Source organism: Meleagris gallopavo, chromosome 4 (genome assembly GCF_905368555.1).
Source record: "Meleagris gallopavo chromosome 4, MGAL_WU_HG_1.1, whole genome shotgun sequence".
NCBI classification, from domain to species: domain Eukaryota; kingdom Metazoa; phylum Chordata; class Aves; order Galliformes; family Phasianidae; genus Meleagris; species Meleagris gallopavo.
In genome coordinates, this window is record NC_139407.1 from 34,902,879 (window position 1) to 34,922,198 (window position 19,320).

General features: G+C 35.5%; 1 protein-coding gene across 3 annotated transcripts in view; it reads left to right on the forward strand.

The window, feature by feature from the left end:
- The window catches only part of PRSS12 (serine protease 12), a 43,695-nt gene that overhangs the window by 15,061 nt on the left and 9,314 nt on the right, over window positions 1-19,320 (forward strand). For all 3 annotated transcript variants that reach the window (XM_085222835.1, XM_085222834.1, XM_010710093.4), the window contains exons 5-11: window positions 3,557-3,735; window positions 4,355-4,496; window positions 5,394-5,590; window positions 8,655-8,796; window positions 14,641-14,846; window positions 15,499-15,577; window positions 18,067-18,189. In XM_085222835.1, the coding sequence (XP_085078961.1) occupies window positions 3,557-3,735; window positions 4,355-4,496; window positions 5,394-5,590; window positions 8,655-8,796; window positions 14,641-14,846; window positions 15,499-15,577; window positions 18,067-18,189 (1,068 nt within the window). The remainder of the gene's footprint in view (window positions 1-3,556; window positions 3,736-4,354; window positions 4,497-5,393; window positions 5,591-8,654; window positions 8,797-14,640; window positions 14,847-15,498; window positions 15,578-18,066; window positions 18,190-19,320) is intronic.

A 19,320-nucleotide genomic window follows, 5' to 3' on the forward strand; every position in this document is an offset into this window, starting at 1 on the left:
TAGTTTAAAGTTTTGACACTTAAAGTGATTCTATCTTAACTAAGAATGGTCCATAATCTGAGTTGTAGCATCAGAACAGGATTTTCTTGCTCCTCTTCTGAATAGCCGCGGGCAATTTTGATACCACTCAGCAAATAAGTATTCAGTACTTGAGAAAGATGCTGCAGAACTGGGAGGCAAAGAGGAGAACTGCTGCATCAGAGACAGAGGAGATGAGGACAACGGAGATGAAAAGCAGAAGAAAAATAAGGAGGTGAATGTAGTGAAGGTACTACTCTGTAAAGCTAAGGAGGAATGGGGGATTACTTCTGAAACAAACTGGGATGAGAACTAAGCAGGTCAGTGCAGAGGAGACAGGAAAGGAACTCACCTGCTCAACCCTGCTGAGATTACAGTGAATTAAAATAAGTGGCACTGAAGGTAGCAAGCCTTGTAGCATGAACAGGTGGCCCCCGATTGTGCTCATTTTTTTAAACTGAAGCTGAGGCCATAGACTCCTGCTGGTTCCACCCAAACTAGCTCAAAGAGCTGAGATCAGTACAGAATTTACGAGGCTTTTAAACCTGCTTGTGAGTCATGTAGGAACCAACATGCTCCTCTGACATCATATTTCCATTTTCCCTAGTTTATTTTCTTTTCAAGTCTAGGGTTTATGTGTAAAAGACTACATTAAAAGAATTTTAAGACTGCAGAGAAAGGCATTATATGTAGTAGCATCATGTAAATACTGTGCAATATCAGTTCAGGCCCTCTTGTATATATGATTGAAGATATGATCATAAGTTACGCTTTTTTTTTCCCCTCCAACAGGAAACTTCCCTAACTTTATGCACCATATAACTGGTGTTCATGGATTCATAGCTATTCAATATTTCTTTGAATCTTCATCATACAGAGTGTTTTCAGGTCTTCATTAGTGCACAGCCTTCAGTCCGTGCACAGAATAGCTATACAAGTATTTCTATATTCCTGATCTATTCTATTAGGAATACGTTTTATAAAGCTTTTTCTGCTTTTGAAATATAATTGAATCACTATTAATAATTGGGAAGTAACCACCTTTAACTTTTTTTGTGGTAATGACAAATTTCAGGCAAAGTCAGCAAATATTGAAATACTGATAATCAAGTTAAATGAAGATAACATCATATGCATATAAATGTTCCAAAGTACTATCATCTTAAGAACTACTGGTAAACATGGCTTTCTGTTATAGACTTGTAATATATATAAGGTATTACTAATTAAAACAAGTATCCTGAAAGAAGTTTCTTCAGTTCTTACTCAATTCTACAAATAGTCAGAAGCAGTGAGAACTCACCAGGCCTATCTTGATTCATTGAAAGATTGAGACTTTCTAGATTGGATAGCTAGATTTCAAATAAATATTACTCTTAGTTTATCCAATACATGTTATTTCCCCAGTTTACATATAGTTACACACATTTACTAGTTAGAAAAGCAGCTATCCATGAAATGTAAGAGATGGAGGTCTTGGCTCTTATTCCCATTACCAGCACTGCAAACTACAAATCTTCAGTGAATAAATGTTACATAGGAAAAGGCATGACTAGTTAACAAACTAAAACAAAGAATGGTAAGGGCAATTAGGAAGGCTAAGCAAAGCTCAGGAATCTACGAAATCTACTGACATTCTTATTAGCATTTCTGGAGGAAAAAGAAATTGAGCAAGATCTATGTTAACACATTATTTAGAATTAGGAAGGTCTTTCTAAAGAATATGTCTAATTAAAAATCTTTCTCACACATATATGCACACACATAAAAAATGCTACCTTCAGACTGAATTTACTGATTTGCCCTGATAAACCCCTGGAAGAAAGCCAGATGTGTTTTACTAAAATGTCACTTGTTGGGTGGTTGAGGACATTTCTGTTTTCCTCAACTGCTTCTCTGATGTGATTGCAGATTACAACTCTTTTCCCTACTAAGTAAATATGACTTGTTTGTTGATATTTTCCACATACTCAACCACTTGAAGAAGGCATCTGATCATCAGAGAAACAGCCTGAAAGTTCACAGTGCTTTTTCAAAACTGACCAAGCACTTTAGCTTATCAATGTTAGAAACAAATGTATTTTAAATATATATGAATGCAAATCACAGTATTTAATTTACCTTTCTCATGTGTGGTTTTATTTGCTGGGAACTAATAATCTACACAGCATCCACCACAAGTACTCACTTCCTTTTTTTATACAGAACTTTTTTCCTGATCCTAATTTAACTTTTTAAAGCCTATTATTGTTGCCATTTTTCTTACACCCTTGTTACTGTTAATCAAGAATTTGCATTATTGTAAATTTAGTACTATCTTCCTTTAAACATGAAATAAAAGAGATGGAATAGATTTATCCGAAGCAACAGAAATGAAACCCATGCCTTTCTAAATCCATATATGGATCAATAAGGTGCCGCCTTAAAAACATGAATTAATGCAACTTCCATTAAAAAAAATGACAGCAATGAAGAATTCTAACAATCTACAGTAAAAGCCTGTAAAGAGTTTGAATGACTACATTCTGAAACAAAACAGCCCAGATCGGACACATTTTCAATAGTTCCACGACCAAACTGTTCCTTAAACTAGTCCTTTAGAAAGGTAATTCATTGTAGCCTAGTTGAAAAAGAAGACAGATACTGGAAACACTCCTATAAAAACTAAGCTGGTTATATGCACCATCCAGTGAAACCATCACCAGAGTGAAACCATCCAGTGAAAGGAAAACAATCCATATGTTTCAAAACATATAGGAAAGACACAGTACCTTTCCAAGCAGAAAAGGAAAAATCCTGACAGTCAACAACTGTTGAACACTGTATAACTTCTGTAATGCTGAAATAATGGAGTGTCTTCAATTCTGGAGGTTTTTGTGTTCAGAATTCCCTGCACTGACATAAAGTAAACAACAAACACAAAGACAGTCATTCGTCTGCCTTCTGTTGTTATTTCTATGATAAACTTCATGCCATTGTCAAGTCACTTAAAATCTTAGCCATGTTTTTTAAATTACAGAATGTAGAACAATTGAGTTTATCTGCTTCATCTAAATATTTGATGTTTGTTTAACGTGCTTCTGAGGCCAGCAAAGCAAAGTAAGTCACTGAAGAAATAGGATTACCATGTATACACATCAAATGAAAATTACAATTAGAACCCTCATACCCATGTGTAAAGCTATAATCCCTTCCAGGAATGGAGTTCTTAAAAATGAAAAGATAGAAAAGGAAAATGAAGTAAAAATGAAACAATAGGATTTGATTTCATAAGCATATTGAAACTGTGGAAATGTTGCAGTGGTATGTTCAAGTTCAGCTGTTGCTGAACTTCAGCTCCTAATGAAGTTGACTGTAGAAGCACACTGTAGTACAGATGTAACACAGGGTGCACAGTCAGTTACCCCTGCAGTAGATTTTCAGGAAGTCCCATTTATTATTTTAGAAACCAGATATATAGCATTTTAGCTGTTTCCATTGCCTCCAAGACCCTGGCTTGCTTGTACTTGCTTGTACAGCGTTTGTTACCTTTTGACAGGGGTGCTGCCAAGGCATGGAGCCAGGCTTATTTTGGAGAAGGCTCAGGCCCTGTGCTGCTGGATGAAGTGCGGTGTACAGGAAATGAGCTATCTATAGAACAGTGTCCAAAAAACTCCTGGAGGGAACACAACTGCGACCACAAAGAAGATGCTGGTGTTTCCTGTACACCTCTCACAGGTAGTTCAATTACCAATAAACACACAAGAAAAACAGTGACAAATGCAGAATTGACAGCACTGGAGAGATAATTTTTAAAGTTTACAGATGCATAAAACCTCACAGTAATAATACATTGTAGCAGTATCAAAAAGAGTTGGCTGTTGCCTGAGGAAATTTTACAGGTATAGAAAATCTCATTATTTAACACCAAGCCTTGTTTCCTTTGCAACACGCTAACTGCTACTTACTGTGCAGTGCATGCTTTAACTGTGTATTGTTTCTATCAGCATAAAAGCAATGAGAAATAACAATATATAAAGAAGATAGGTTGTATGTATAAACAGTGAAACCATATAATTAGAGCCTACTTCTATGAACTTGGCATGTAATGAGGACTCGAAGATCAAAATCTTGCACTAAAGCGGCCGTGTTACTCAGCACTTTACAACCCGGGTGCATCATGGCATCTTATACATCTTTCCATTGAATGGCATCTAGTGAACAGCACAGATATAGCAGTTTAATATTCTAATGAGGTGCAGTAGATGTAGCGATATTCATTTTATTTCAGAACAGTAATTGGACCTCAGAAAAACTGATTCTTATTTTTGTTTTTCCTTGCTTGTTAATGACACAGACGGTGCATTAAGGCTAACAAGTGGGAAAGGCAGTCATGAGGGACGCCTGGAGGTCTATTATTCTGGGCAGTGGGGCACAATCTGCGATGATGGATGGACAGAGCTGAATACACAGGTGGCTTGCCGGCAGCTTGGATTTAAGTAAGATTATTTGATATCAGATATCTGACTCTTTGACTTGACAACGATGGTAGATATTTATGTGAATCCTATATTCTTCAAGAGTCTGTTTTTTTTTTGTTTTTTTTTTTGTTTTTAAATAGTGGCTGAGTACTTCACAGAAACTGAATTAAAATGCATTGAAATCTGCTTCCCTCAGTCTCCATTAGATATTTATGGCCTCAATTTAGTTAGAGCAAAAAGATTCAACTCAGTCTGTAATTCAGCAGTCTTCATTCACTGAGTTCTTTCCACTCGTGTTTTTTGGCTAACAAATCTATAGAGAAAAAATGACTTACTGTATTCTAGTTTGCCTATGAAAGTTTGATTATTCAAAATCTTTGCTAATGAAACAGACAGTAAAAATCAGATAGACTTTCAGTGTATAAACCCTTCTGGACCTAGCTCAAAAACCTCCCACAGTCCTGAGACACTGTTAAGTATTGACTAACATATTTCAGAAAGCAGTCATTTCATACTGACTGTGTTTAGAAAAATACACTCTCACTACATAATTGTTATCTTGCCTTCACATTCAAAAAAGTCCAAACATTCAAATACTTATGACATTAAGACCATGGTTTAAGTATCAAAGTGAGTGAAACAGATGTATGTTTGATTGAAGCCTTAATCAAAGGTAATATATCCCAAAGTCTGCATTAATGTAACAGTAATTCTTCAAAAATACAGGTTACCAGAGAAGAAATATATATGGTGTTTTCATTCATTTTAATGCTAACTGAACCTGCTCAATCATAGTTATTACTCTCCATTGTTGATCTTGAGAAATCTTTATTTGTCAACAAATAATTTATTTCCTTTCTAGTGCTGAAGTATTACATGCCCTCTGACCAAAACATATACGTATTTGTTGCATAGGTATGGAAAAAGTGCGCCTGAGAGCTCCTCAGAAGGAAACTCTGGTCCCATCTGGTTGGATGATGTCAGCTGCTCTGGGAAGGAAACAGACCTTCTGCAGTGCTCAAGGAGAGAGTGGGGAAAGCACGACTGCAGCCATCAGGAGGATGTCAGACTCATTTGCCATCCGGATAACAACAGCCATAAACTCTCACTTGGTAAGGTGTCTCTTTGGTAACATCACAATGTGAGCATTGCTATAGGCACATATTCCAGAGAAGTATAGTGAACTTAAGGGTGCTCAAAATCTTACTGTTTAGCAGATGTATGCAAAGACAGATGAGGAAGGGAAAAAGTTCACTTTTCTCTTGAAGATCATAAGTAATCAGGCTTTGTTTAAAGGAACATAAACAGCCAGAACAGTAACAATCAACATGAATTTCTAAATTAGCAAACACAGACTCCAGAGATAATGTTCTCTAAATCTTTTTCTTCATTGGATTTTACATCTAATTTACCCTTACTAATGGTATACTGCTTTGCGCTCAGCAGTCTCCAAGTTCTAAGGAACTGCCCCACTTTATAGGAAATTGGAGAGGAACCTGTGCATTGAAAAATATAAATCAATATTACATCCCTCTATAGCCTTACATTCAGACAGTCTGAGAAAAGACATAGAAAGAATAGAAGTTCAGAGAGAATGGGAAGAAATGGTGAGAAGTATGAAAATCTTTCTGTATTACTTTGGTCTGTGATTTGGATTGTGCCAGGGTAAGTGGCCTCCACTTACTAATGCAGACAGAACGATACTAAACAGATCAAAGATCCAAATACCATGTTAAAAAGCTGACTATGTTGTACGAAGAAAGAATGAAAAGACAGATAAGAAACCAGAAGTAACTAATTACATAGAAATATTATGGATCAAAATATATACACATGAATTCCAAAGATTTCTAAATCCACAGATAGATAACAAAACAAGAATTAGAGCTATCAGACATGTAAAATAAAAGACTAAAACAATCGGGTTACTCATCTGTTCTGACAATCAGCTTCTCTTTCTTTCTTTTTTTTTTTTTTTGTACAAATTTTACAAATTTTGTAATTTGTCAGTATGTAAACTTTGACAAAATTGTTGCCAATATTCTTTGAAATTTAACCAAGTATATTCTAGTTGATTTTGGAGTTAGAATTAACAAGGAAACTAGTGGAATGAGATTCACCGCTTCTACTGAAATCTAATAGATTTGTATGCCTGGTTTCTTGAAGTTCCTTGGAAATTATTGACTGAAGGCTTATTTTGCAAATTAAGACATGGATTTACTGCACAACATTGCTACCGTTCTTACAGCAATCAGCACTTCCACATGCATTTTTATTCTCTCTCCTTTTTTTTTTTTTTCTGATCTTTTCCTTTACAGTCTTTTGACCTGTATGTATCCAATGAATGTTTTATATTGCAGTTCCATTATGTATTTGATAATGACACTGTATCATATTTTGTACAAAAAGATTTCCCAGACCAAAAATAACAGGAATTCAGATAATCACGGCTGTCTTTACAGATGAAAACCATCTGTACTGCTTTGCTTAAGTTTCTATAAAATACAGTCTTAGCTGAAGGAGGTCCAGTTCAGTTAAATGCATCCATATGGTAGCATTCTCACTTCTCCCATTACCGGAAAATCATATTAGTTTTGTGCTCATAAATACATCTATGCTAAAACACAAGCAGATGAGATAACAACCAATCAGATATAATGTATCACAAATATCTCATGCCTCTAGCTGGGTCATGTAATATACACCTAAATCATATCCTTCTAGAATAACTCATTTGTCATGAAGAGGGAGTATCTAACTCTTCCTGATTGGACAAGGACTCTATCATTGCCCTTCACTTTCTAGCACTTGAATAAAAGCATTTTTCTTCCTGTAAGGATAAAAACGGATGGGTAGATTATATAACTAGAGGAAATACAGACATTAAGGGGTGCTCAAAATACAACACACCATGAAAACAACAACATCTGTTTAGTAAATAATTTCCTGATGATGTAACTGAACAAAAAGCTGGTGAAGCATATACTTGTAACTGTTCGGGCAGTATGAACATCAATATGAACAATATGCTTTACATTACATTTGAAGCAAAACTACTTTATTTTATAATCTTTCTGCATTCAATTAGCAAATTAAGTCAGATTTAATTAGCTCTGCACCAGAGTAAGGTTTGGTATGCAAAAGTTATTCATACCTTAAATTAATCAGAATCAAATTTCAAATAATGAAGTGTCAAAATACTCTTATTTAAGAGCAAAATTATTACTTTTTCCATCCTTACAGCGTTAGACAAGAGTAGGAACAGGTTAAAAGGATGTGGAACAGGCTTCCCAATTATTCAAAACAGGGAAGTCTAATTAGAATCTTAAAGATTATAAAGTATGACACAGAAGAAGATTCAGAATGTGATTCCTTCACTTAAAGAGTACAAACAGACCTCAAAGGAATTTGTAACTCTTTTAAGGATTCTTGCACTGCCAGCATGCTATAAAGTAGTCTTAATGAAAAGGAGAATCAAATACGTACTTTGCTTAATGATTCAAAACTTAACTACAGGCCAAGCACTGAACAACCCACAGTCAATTAAATCTGACTAATTCAAAAGTGAGAATTTGTACTATAAACATATCTGAATAAGCAATCAGTTTAAAATGCTAGAAAAATAATCGCGCTGTAGTCTATAATAACATGCTGTAGATCGTTATGCTGTCAAACAAAACATTCTATAGAGCACTTATAACAAGTAAGTAGTAACTGAAGTTCAACACAGTGCTGTACTTTTTTTGCCAAGATTGTGGTAAGATGAGTGGCAGCAATCAATTTGAGAATGGATTTATGAACTAAGGTATAGCTGAATTCATCCACAAAGATTCTGCAAGGGAAATGTGTCCCATGAATGGCTACCAGATAAAAGATACCTCAGGTGACTTTGCTGTTATGAGGAAAATTGTTCTGTGACTACTGTGGTGAAATTATGCATTATGCCCTATGCACTATAAAGTACAAAGCACAGAGATTACAATAATTCACATTATTTTATAATTTGTACTGAGTGCTTCCTTTTGTCAGCCAGGGAAAAGTAAATGACTAACAGCTGACATAAGGCTTGCTGAACATCAGTTGACTCTGTGTACTCACTGTGATGGAAATAACTTAAAAGTACTCATTCTTGTTTCTGTTGTTGTGGGTTAACAGCTGTAATTTATTTATTCCCAGGTCCTCCCATCAGGCTGATGGATGGTGAGAATAAGAAGGAAGGACGTGTAGAGATTTTTTTCAATGGTCAGTGGGGCACAATTTGTGATGATGGATGGTCTGATAAGGACGCAGCTGTAGTTTGTCGACAGCTTGGCTACAAGTAAGAAAATCTTTTGAGCTGTTCCTTGAGTTATCCATTTGCTATATCTAACAACGTTGTGCAACTAAATATCACCAAATTGTGCCTGCTTGCATAATAGATCTCTTTTAAAATTTGTCTGTTTGGCATAATTATAGAAAAGCTTATTTATACCATTAGCATAAAAATATATGCTATGTCTTAAAATTTTCATTAACTAGCAAAACTGGAAAAACGAATCTTGAGACTCAAAGGCGTATCAATGATTGGCAATTAAAAGGCAACTTAATGCTAGATATGAAAATAATTTTATCAAAAGTCAAATATTCCAAATTACATAAGCTGTTGAATAAATAACATTTTTATTTGTCACTTATGGTGCTACATGTCTGTAGGATGCAAACACATTACACAATTCATTTTTTTATCGCTTGGTTGCACTAATGTAACAAAATTACATTCAGTGTTTCTACACTGTGCTCCTTCCCACTCAAATTGCACTTACTTTATTTCTTTCATCTTCAGTTTTCAGATTCCTAAACACTTTTAAAAAGAATGAAATTTCTAATTTAGAGAAATGAGGGGAACTAGTATCAACATCTAGATCAGCATGGCGGGTTACGTATTCTGTGAACTATGCAGATTCTCTCTTCCACTTCTGCTTTTATGTCAGTTTTGTATTTTGTAAGAGACAATTTTTGTTCATACAAAGATTTTCATACTGAATCATCTTTAATCAACAAATCAAAACCGAAGGTACCTGATCAGTGCTTTAGTGTAACAATAAATGTAATCAAAACAAACAAAAAAAAACAACCAAAAGCACAGAGGAAATTAAAATGCCTTTTTCATTACATTAATGAATAAAATAAAAATATGCAGAACCTAGATGTGGCTTATGACAGTTTTCTGAGGCTGTCTGGAATTTAGCTAGATTCTCATGGATAATGTTTGTATTGTTTCAAAGAGCTCTTAATCTGTTCTCATTGAAAGCTATAATTTTGCACACTGAAAATATTTTATCATTTGTGAGCCTTAATGATGACTTTTAAATCAATAGTTTCTAATATAACAGTTATTTATTTATTTTACTGAATTATAACAATGGGTCTCTGTCCACTGTCACCAGGTGTGGATATGATTTCAGTATTAAGATTTAGACACACCAGCTACTCGTTTTCCCATTCCATGGGATTTTTCCTGCATTTCCTGATCTGTCTAAACTTGATGTAGCTTGGAAATTGTTATACAAATGACTGACTTTGCAACTGAATATTATCAATTTATGCCTTTTAAAAGTTGTGTGTTTGTATTCTTAGGGAAAAACAAACAAACAAACAAAAAACACAACACATTTATGCTATAACTACTAGCAGACTGCATCTTCAGAACAACGAAACCTGACTTGTATTATCTCCTACCAAATCATTCATTTAGTCTGCTCCATTCTCAGCCTCTCTGGCCATATATTTCTACCACTGGTTATCAGACTCAATCATTTGTCCCTACCTTCTCCTTTCAAGCCTTTCCAAAGACAGATATCTAAATTCTGAATTCCTGTCATGTAAGAGACCAAGGGCGTAAGATTATAGGATACAACAGAATACATGTTTCCTGAAGGGCTTAGGAGAAACACATTTTTTGAAATCTAAAATTAGGTTCCACAAATTGGTAAAGCTTGTTGGAAATGGATCTTGGCAGCCCTGTCTTTAGACAGTTGCATTTCACAATTGTGACTACACTATTACGTGCAATGATGAGCTGGAATTGCTTCTGGGCCTGGGAGTTCATGAACAAATCTCTTCGTTAAAATTCAAATTATATTCAGTGATGACTTGACTGTTCCTAAGCACAGTTTGGGCTTCTAGCTTCACATATCTGAGCTGGGAGTTGATTAATGTTGCTTGTTTACATTACGACCTTTTCCCAGGAGGAGCTCAAAAGTGCCTAATATTGATGTTAACATCAGTTTTCATTAAGACTGATCACAGAACTAAACATTATAATTCAACTCCCTTTATAATGCTGTGTTTAATCCCCAAGTCTGGGGAATCTTGAACATACTTAGCCTTGCAACACATTCCTTGGGAAAAAAGAAAAACACAGATTTATTATTACAAATGGGAGAAAAGACTGTCTTAGAATAGAAGACTTACGTAAACAAAGAGTAAAGATTGCGAATATGGGACTGAGTTTTTCCTGCATATATTATTCATAATGTCAGAGGCTAGCTGTACATTTATTTTATGAAATCCTTTTTTGGAAAATTCTCAGCTACTTATTAGTGTTCATTTATGAGGATGAAGCAGGAGAAACTCTGAGTTGGCAAAATCATTATGCTCAGAGCAATGCCAGTTTTAAAGATGCCTCATTAAGCTAGTTTGTCAAACAGGATTAATATTAGAAAAACACAATATAAAGAACATCAGAAAAAAAATCTTGGAAACATGAAAAGAATAGCAGCCTAATATAAGTAATATTTGTAGCAGGTTAAAAGCTAAGAGAATACGCACCTTTTCTGAAGTACTTTCTAGTATGAGATCAGTTTAGCGTACAAATGAGTATTTTAATAGAGTGAGCAAAGAGAAAAGAAGGTTTTAGAATCCTTTGCATTTTTATAAGTAACTGTGCCAATAAAACTGAACCCTCTTCATTTACGTCAAGCTTATAAGAACACACTTTCCCACTCACACTTCACCCCAAATAAATAAATATCCTGTCTTAGTGCTCTAAAAATTATTTACTACAGAAAAATAAGTATTCTAGGGAAGGTGGTTCTCTGAATTAATCAACTAGATTTCTTGATTAGCAGCATTATTAACAGTGGTAATACTGCTTCTGAGGAGCTTAGCCTAAGTATAATGTGGTGATTTACAACAAAGTAGTTTTCAATATCCTGAGCAATTTTAGAGCCATGCCCTAGGGCAGAAACTTGGTATTTTGACACAGAAATACCTAAACAGGTAAGATTTTGCAATATGTGCTTGTGCTGTACCAGCATTTTTTAATACCATATGTGGACAGATCAGCTGCCCATGAGTATGAGGGAGTAGAACATTTTTCATCCAACATTTTATTTTTCATCAGAGTATCCTTCACAAAAAGAAAATATCTGGGCCAAGAGACACATTGCTTGTGATTGACAAGTTAAATCATACTAAACTTATTAGGCAAAGATTGACCTATACTGGTTTCAAAGTCAGTTAAGGCTTTGGATTATCTGGTAAATACACAGTGGCCTGGGAAATTAAAAAATGTCTAAGGACAGTTGACCTTGTGGTATCATCTCTGTTAGCTGGTTTGCATGCTTCCCTTTCCTGGTTTTCTATAATTCATAACTTCTAAGTAACATTTCCTGCTTTCTATAATTCATGAATTTTAAGTAACATTTCCTGTGCCCTTCAGTATGTGGTAAAGAAATCCAAATAGGCAAGGCTTTCTATGTGTAAGTTCAAAAAAGGAGGAAGTGTGAATTATGACATGTTCTATGTTATGAATTATATGAATATAGGCAATTGAGTTTGATTCAGCCACATTACCAGAGTGAAGAAACTTTGTAAGTGGTATGACTCATCAAAATTTCTCCCCAACAAAGAATCCCTAGCTGATGAAAGTACATAACTCTTAGAATCATAGAATCATATCAACTCTTTATGACATTTCGCACATAGCTTCCTCAATAATGCAGGTATGAAAAAAGATATAAAAATGGAGATGTAAAAAGAAATATTTTCTTGCCTTATACACCTTCATCATTAAACTCTCTTTCTCTATTCTGGCATTTCAGTGTACATGCAGTTATCCTTCTGTATACACAGAGGCACTGTCCTATTATTTAGAATTCAGTATATCAAATCATAACAGAATATCAGTAAAGCTCTTAACTGATACGTAATATTTTAATTCAGACACACCTAAAGCAAACTGCCCAATTCTCTACAGACAGCTGGGTTGTTTCCCACTGGTACTTCTTTCTTTTCTTACTCTCAGAACATATACAACAAAACTGCTGTCAAGATATTATGAAGCATATTCTAAAACTAAACAACTATCACAAAAGTCACCAAATGAAATAAACACATGCACAGTTCGTGGTTCTTTCTTTTTGTTTGTTCATTTTTGAACTGCTTGTTCACTCATTCATTTGGATAAAAGGTTGATTATTCAAAAAAGGTCATTCATACAGCAGATTGCAATCATTGCTGAAGCTACATGGCACTACATACATTTTATAAAGATCAGAACTTCAAACCACATTCAAATGTCTTAGGCTGACATTTAAATACTTACATTTGATATTTATCTTTACACAAGCATAGGATTATTTGTAAAGTGCCTTGAGGCATATGTATTAAAGTGCTACTGTCTTGGTTTTGACTGGGATAGAGTTAATTTTCTTCATAGTGGTTGGAAGGATGCCATGTTTTGGATTCAGGAGAAGAAACAATGCTGACAGCACACAGACATTCTAGTTGTTGCTGAGCAGCGCTTATACTAAGTCAAGGGCGTTTTAGCTTCTCACACACCCCTTACAGCTTGTTTTACCTTCTTCTGATTCTCCCTCCCATCCTACTATGGGAATTTGGAGTGAATGGCTGCATGGTGCTGAACTCTTGGATTAAACTGAAGTACCAAGTACTTATGATGATTAGGCTGAACCTTCCCAAAACGTTGACATTTTAAATTCTTAGACATTCTAGGGAAGAAACTATGCTTGAGAATAAGAGCAGAAATTCATGGTTATTACAAACTTAAGAAATACCTAGGAGTCTCTATAGCATCTCAGGGTATCAACTTACCTGCATTAACTACAGATGCAGTCACAAAAAGTTGAAGCAGCTGGGGCTTTTCTGCCTGTTTTGTGAGTCCTTTGGGAGAAAAGTCAGTCTCCTGTGCTTTGAGAAAACAGATTGCGCACAGTCAATCTAGGTTTCACGCAATGCAGAAAATATTCACATTTCCACAATTCCCTTCTTCCTTTCTTTGCCTGTAATTGCATACTTCCCAATCACAAGTAAGCTTTTCACACTTATTCAGCTGTTAATTAATTGCTACTTCTGTAGAATAATTAAAAAAAAAAAAAAAAAGGTTGTTACATCCTTGCCTATCTGCATATGTCCAGTGAGTGAGATACAATGAAGTTCTGTAGAAATTAACCAATCTTACTTGGTTTGTATGGCCTTGAAAGGATCCAACCCTCAACTTTTTTCTTTCTCTCTTTCTCTCTTCCTCTCTTTTTTCCCCATTAATACTTCAAAAGTTACATCTCTCTGCCTTTCTCCAATCATACTGCAGTTTTAGAATTCAGCTACAGGAACACACTTAAAAAAATGACTTCATTCCTACTCAGAATAATGAAATATGTTAGTAACTTTTAACATAAATTGACGTGTAAATCATAGCTCCTACACCCTGCAAAGATACTTTCTTAGTTAACTAGTCCATCTTACTGAGGGAATCAGACCATAAAAAAAATATATTTTTAGCATTCACAGATGCTGTTTAATATGTGGATTAAAAAGATTATCAGAAAGCAGCTTTTACATATTTTGCTTTATTGTAGATATTTGCAATGCCTTTACAACGTAAAATACTTGGCACACTGCATTCTAACCAGTGGCATAAGAGCACTTTTAAAACAATGAATTTTAGCAATTTTGTTACACTTTTTTTTTTTTTTTTTCTGCTTTCTAGTGTAACAGAGGCAATGAGAAGAAAATTTATCATCTAGTAAGTCAGTGACAAGACTTGGAATTTAATCTCAACATCTTCCCTACACAAACTCTGTATTTCAGCTGAGTAAATGTAGAACAGTACCTCAAAAGGTTTTGATTAAAAAAAAAAAGTGTTTTGTTTTGTTTGCAGAGGTCCAGCGAGAGCAAGGACAATGGCATATTTTGGGGAGGGCAAAGGCCCAATCCATGTGGATAATGTAAAATGTACTGGAAGTGAGAGATCCTTGGCAGACTGCATTAAGCAGGACATTGGAACACACAACTGCCGTCACAGCGAGGATGCAGGCGTCATCTGTGACCACTTAGGCAAGAAGGTCCCTGGGAATAGCAACAAAGGTAGAGTCCCGTTTTGAGCAGTAGATGAACATGTTCACATGGAGAACGGTCATAGTACGAAGAGATGGAACCCAACACCTTACAGAGGAAACAATTATATGAAATGAATTAATAGAAATAAAAATGGTGGGAAATTATACGCCTTCACTGTTTCACCTTACTGCTGTGCTAGCTCGTCAAACCACTCATGAAGACTATTCAAGTGATTCAGAGTACTTGTCTACCATAGTTCACAGTAGCCATGTTTGTACAAGGGATATGAAAATACAAAAGGATATACAGTTACTCACAACTTCTCAAGGTATAATGTATCTTCAACTGAGGTTTGAAACCTATGTGGTCTGACAAGTTCTGCTTTCACTTACACCAAGTAAGGAAGAACCCTAAGGAAAATTCGAGGAATAACTCCAAGTGTACAGTTGAAAAGCAGAACACAACTGTGTAAATTGCTCTGTTAGCATATCAAAAATAAAAATGAAAATAAAAATAATCAGCAATGAATAATTCAGTGCACTTTCCCAGAGAAAAATTTGGTTGTTAAAAACTACCATCAAACAGAATAACCTTAGCCTTCCTAGTTTTTAGTTAATTGTCATCACAGAATGGATACTTTTTGAATTTAATGTTGTCTATATCTCCCTTTCTGGCTTAGATTCTCTTGCTTCTGTTTGTGGATTGAGATTACTACATCGTCGACAAAAGCGAATAATTGGTGGAAAAAATTCTTTACGGTAAATATTTGATAAAGAAACGTCATTTTCAGCATAAGTGTCTAACACATGTATTTCATAGAATCACAGAATCATAGAACGGCCTGGCTTGAAAATGACCTCAATGATCATCTACTTTCGATCCCCCTGCTGTAGGCAAGGTCTATTTACCATAAACTGTTTGCCTAAACTATGCTTTTTTGTTGTTTTTTGTTTGTTTGTTTGTTTGTTTTTGTTTATCATTAGGTAGAAGCAGATTTGGTGGGAAATTCAAAAACATTCATTAGTTGAAAATCAGCAGATGCCCATCGGTTTAGTCCTGGATCAGATTTAATTTCTCACTTTCAAAACAGCCACTTCACTTATTTTCAAAGGATGAAAAAAGCTATGAATATGGTACAAGGATTTAAATGCTACCTATCCTGAAAGATCACTGCCAGCACCTAATATTCCTTCACAGAATACAACTTTCTGATGATGACGCAGCTATAAAATCAGATGTTTTGTTAATACATTTTGTTTGCATTTAATTAACACAAATAGATTAGCAACATACTGCTAGTATTAAATGCTACAACAGGAAGTGTAGGCCTTATTTTCTGAACAGTTGTGAGTAATCGCAAACACATATCAGAATATTCCAAGTTGGAAGGGACCACGAGGATCATCAAGTCCACCTCCCATCACTACTGTCAGCAAAGGAGCGCCGGCGTCCCCCGGTGTTCGGGAGCCACTCAGCCCGGCTAGGGCCCGATCTGCCTTCTTTACTTGTTTTTCTGGAACCTATTTCAAAGTACCAGTCAATCTGTTTCAAAAAATATACTGTGTAAGTGGAGAGGGTTCAAAGAACAGTAACGTGAAGAGACACAGAAAACAGATTGAAATGCAGTCAGAACAAATTAGAATAACTTACCTTGATAAGAGAAAAATTAGTATAAATTACTATAATAAATAATACATTGTACAGAAAAAGGAGATTGAGAATTTTTCTCTCAGAATATACTCCTAAAGGACACTGAATGAAATGAAAAGATGGCAAGTTGTTGGAGGGCACAGTTAAGTCTGAACAAGAAAATCTGGTCTCGTAATAATTAAGCACAGGGACATTAGATGAGATGACAGAAACCTAACGGTGCACTTAGAAATGCTTCCTAATCAAGAAAAGGAATATATGGACAATATCAGAAAAGGATCCATTGGGGTCAAAAGAAAGCTCAAAAGGAAACTGGATACTTACATATATACCAGAAAATCCAAAGTTAGTAAATTTTTCTACCTTTAGATCATTTGCCACTGGCAACTCTAAGATAGCATGCTGGACTAGATGATCCTGGGGCTGTTGTACTCCACCACACTTATTCAAGCTGGCAGCAGTCAGAAAATATCTAGGCCTACCAGTTGCTTTTTCTTGGATATCAGTGTTGCTTACAGATGAATCTCTCTCTTTCCCCCCACTCACTCTTCTCAGATTCAATGTTCTACTAATTTATTGAAATACTGAAATCAATCTATCCTATTTTGATAGGCCTGTAAATACGTATCCCAGATCTACCGTCCAAAACAAATGATCACAGCCTGAATAAAAGTGCTTATCTATTACTTGTGTTTTCTACAGTTGCTTTAGACCTCTGCTTTGTAAACATCCATTTTCAAACAGTTCAGAATCAACAGAGCAGATTGTAATGCAAACATGCAAGGAGGATGAAATAAGTTTTTCAAGAAATTCCTTTATTTTCTTTCTCTAGTTGACAAATGTCTGGTTTGTTGACTTGGAGAGTATAGAATCATAGAATCACATGGTCGGAAAGGATCTACAAGATCATCTAGTCCAACCATCCTCCCATTACCATTGCTACCACAAGCTACTAAACCATATCTCATAGCTCCTCATCCAGACACCTCTTGAACACTGCTGGGGATAGGACTCCACCACCTCCCTGGGCAGCCATTCCAGTACCTGACCACTCTGAGAGAAAAAGTTCTTCCCTATGCCTAATCTAAACCTCCTCTGGTACAATTTGCAGTCATTTCCTCAGGTCCTGTTTGTTGCCTGTGAGAAGAGGCCAAACCCCTCCTCATCACAACCTCCCTTCAGTAAGTTGTAGAGTGCAATGAGGTCTCCTCTGAGCCTCCTCTTCTCCAGACTAAACACTCCCAGCTCCCTCAGCCACTCCTCCTAAGACTTGAGTATTTGGCAAGGAACTCAAGAATCTATTTTTGGAAAAATAAATACAACCTGAGAAGAAAAAAAAAAAAAAAAAATTCACGGTAGGAGGAAGTAACAAGCATGCTGGGTGCCCAAACGATCCATAAAATAATGCTGATTATTGTTAAATGAAATTCTGAATGCTGAAGGAATATAAAGGTATTCTCAACTGCTAGACAACACATAACATTTTGTAAACTATGTCAATCAAACAAGCTATATGGGATTTACATTCAAGGTAACTGACAAGCTACATTACTCTTCCATCTCTGTACACTGAAAACAATGTCTCTGCTCTCTGTAGGGGCGGTTGGCCATGGCAGGTTGCACTCCGATTGAAATCATCTCATGGGGATGGAAGACTCTTGTGTGGTGCTACTCTCATTAGTAGCTGCTGGGTCCTCACTGCTGCACACTGCTTTAAAAGGTTGGTCTCCCTTTAACAGTAAAGTGTATTTTCAAACTATATATAATTTCTGGATATAGGCAAAAACATTCTGGTTCAGGCCCATTGAAACTGCTCAGAAGAGTAAAGTGTTTGGTTTAAAAAACCAACAAATAGCCAACTTCATATGCCAACAGATAAAAATAAACCAATTAATTGAAAATTATTCTAGATGTCCTCTCATCCAAGAGATTTATATTAAAAACTTCAGCATCTTCATGGAAAAGTATGATTCTCCTATTCAGTTTTCCTTATGGTCTTTTCAGTATTTTTGAAAACAGGAATTCACTGCCAGTGAAGTTACTGTAGTATAAGAACACCAACTTGCAAAGTACATTGGTGTAAAATATAAATTTTCAAAACAATTATTTAATTGAGCTCCTACGGAATGTTGCAGTAAGTGCTGAAATAAAACCATAGAAGAACTGCATTGCAGCTATGAGGAAATGGGCTAAGTTTTGTTCAAATCTTTGGACTTCTAGCCTTTCCTTTTGCACTGTACTGAAGAAGAGCCAGACATTTTTTTAATTAAGTGAAAACACTTAATATATAATATAAAGGATAAATACTTATTTAGTTACTTTACTTAAACTGTTACTTTTGCTTAGTGCCAGATGCATATGTTTTTGTTTCGTGAAAATTGTGAAAGACTCTCCTTAGTAGTACTTCAAGCTGAAATGGTCAAACTCCATAAAACTACAGCCTGTTTTCAATGATTTCACTGATTTTCCACTGTTGTTTCTGTGAAACTATCAAAGCACTCCAGCTGCTATTACCAAACTTTATATAAAATGGCTGCACGTTCCTTTTCAAGCACAGGGAAAAAAGGGAGGTCACAGGAAGACATTTACAGTTTCTGCATGCAAATCAACATCTGATTAGAAAACTTATTAGAACACTTTTACGAGTTTGATGAAACAAGTTAGTTACTGCTGTGCTTGTAACTGCTCTTACATTAAGTACTCTTAAATTAAGTACCATAGAATACATGACCTGCTCTTCCTAGTGCTTGTTTATTTGACTAGGGCTCCAAGTCACAACAGCGTACTGCCAAAGCATGCTCATTCCAGACATGTTCCTAAACATCAACATAAAAGGGGACTGATTATGGAA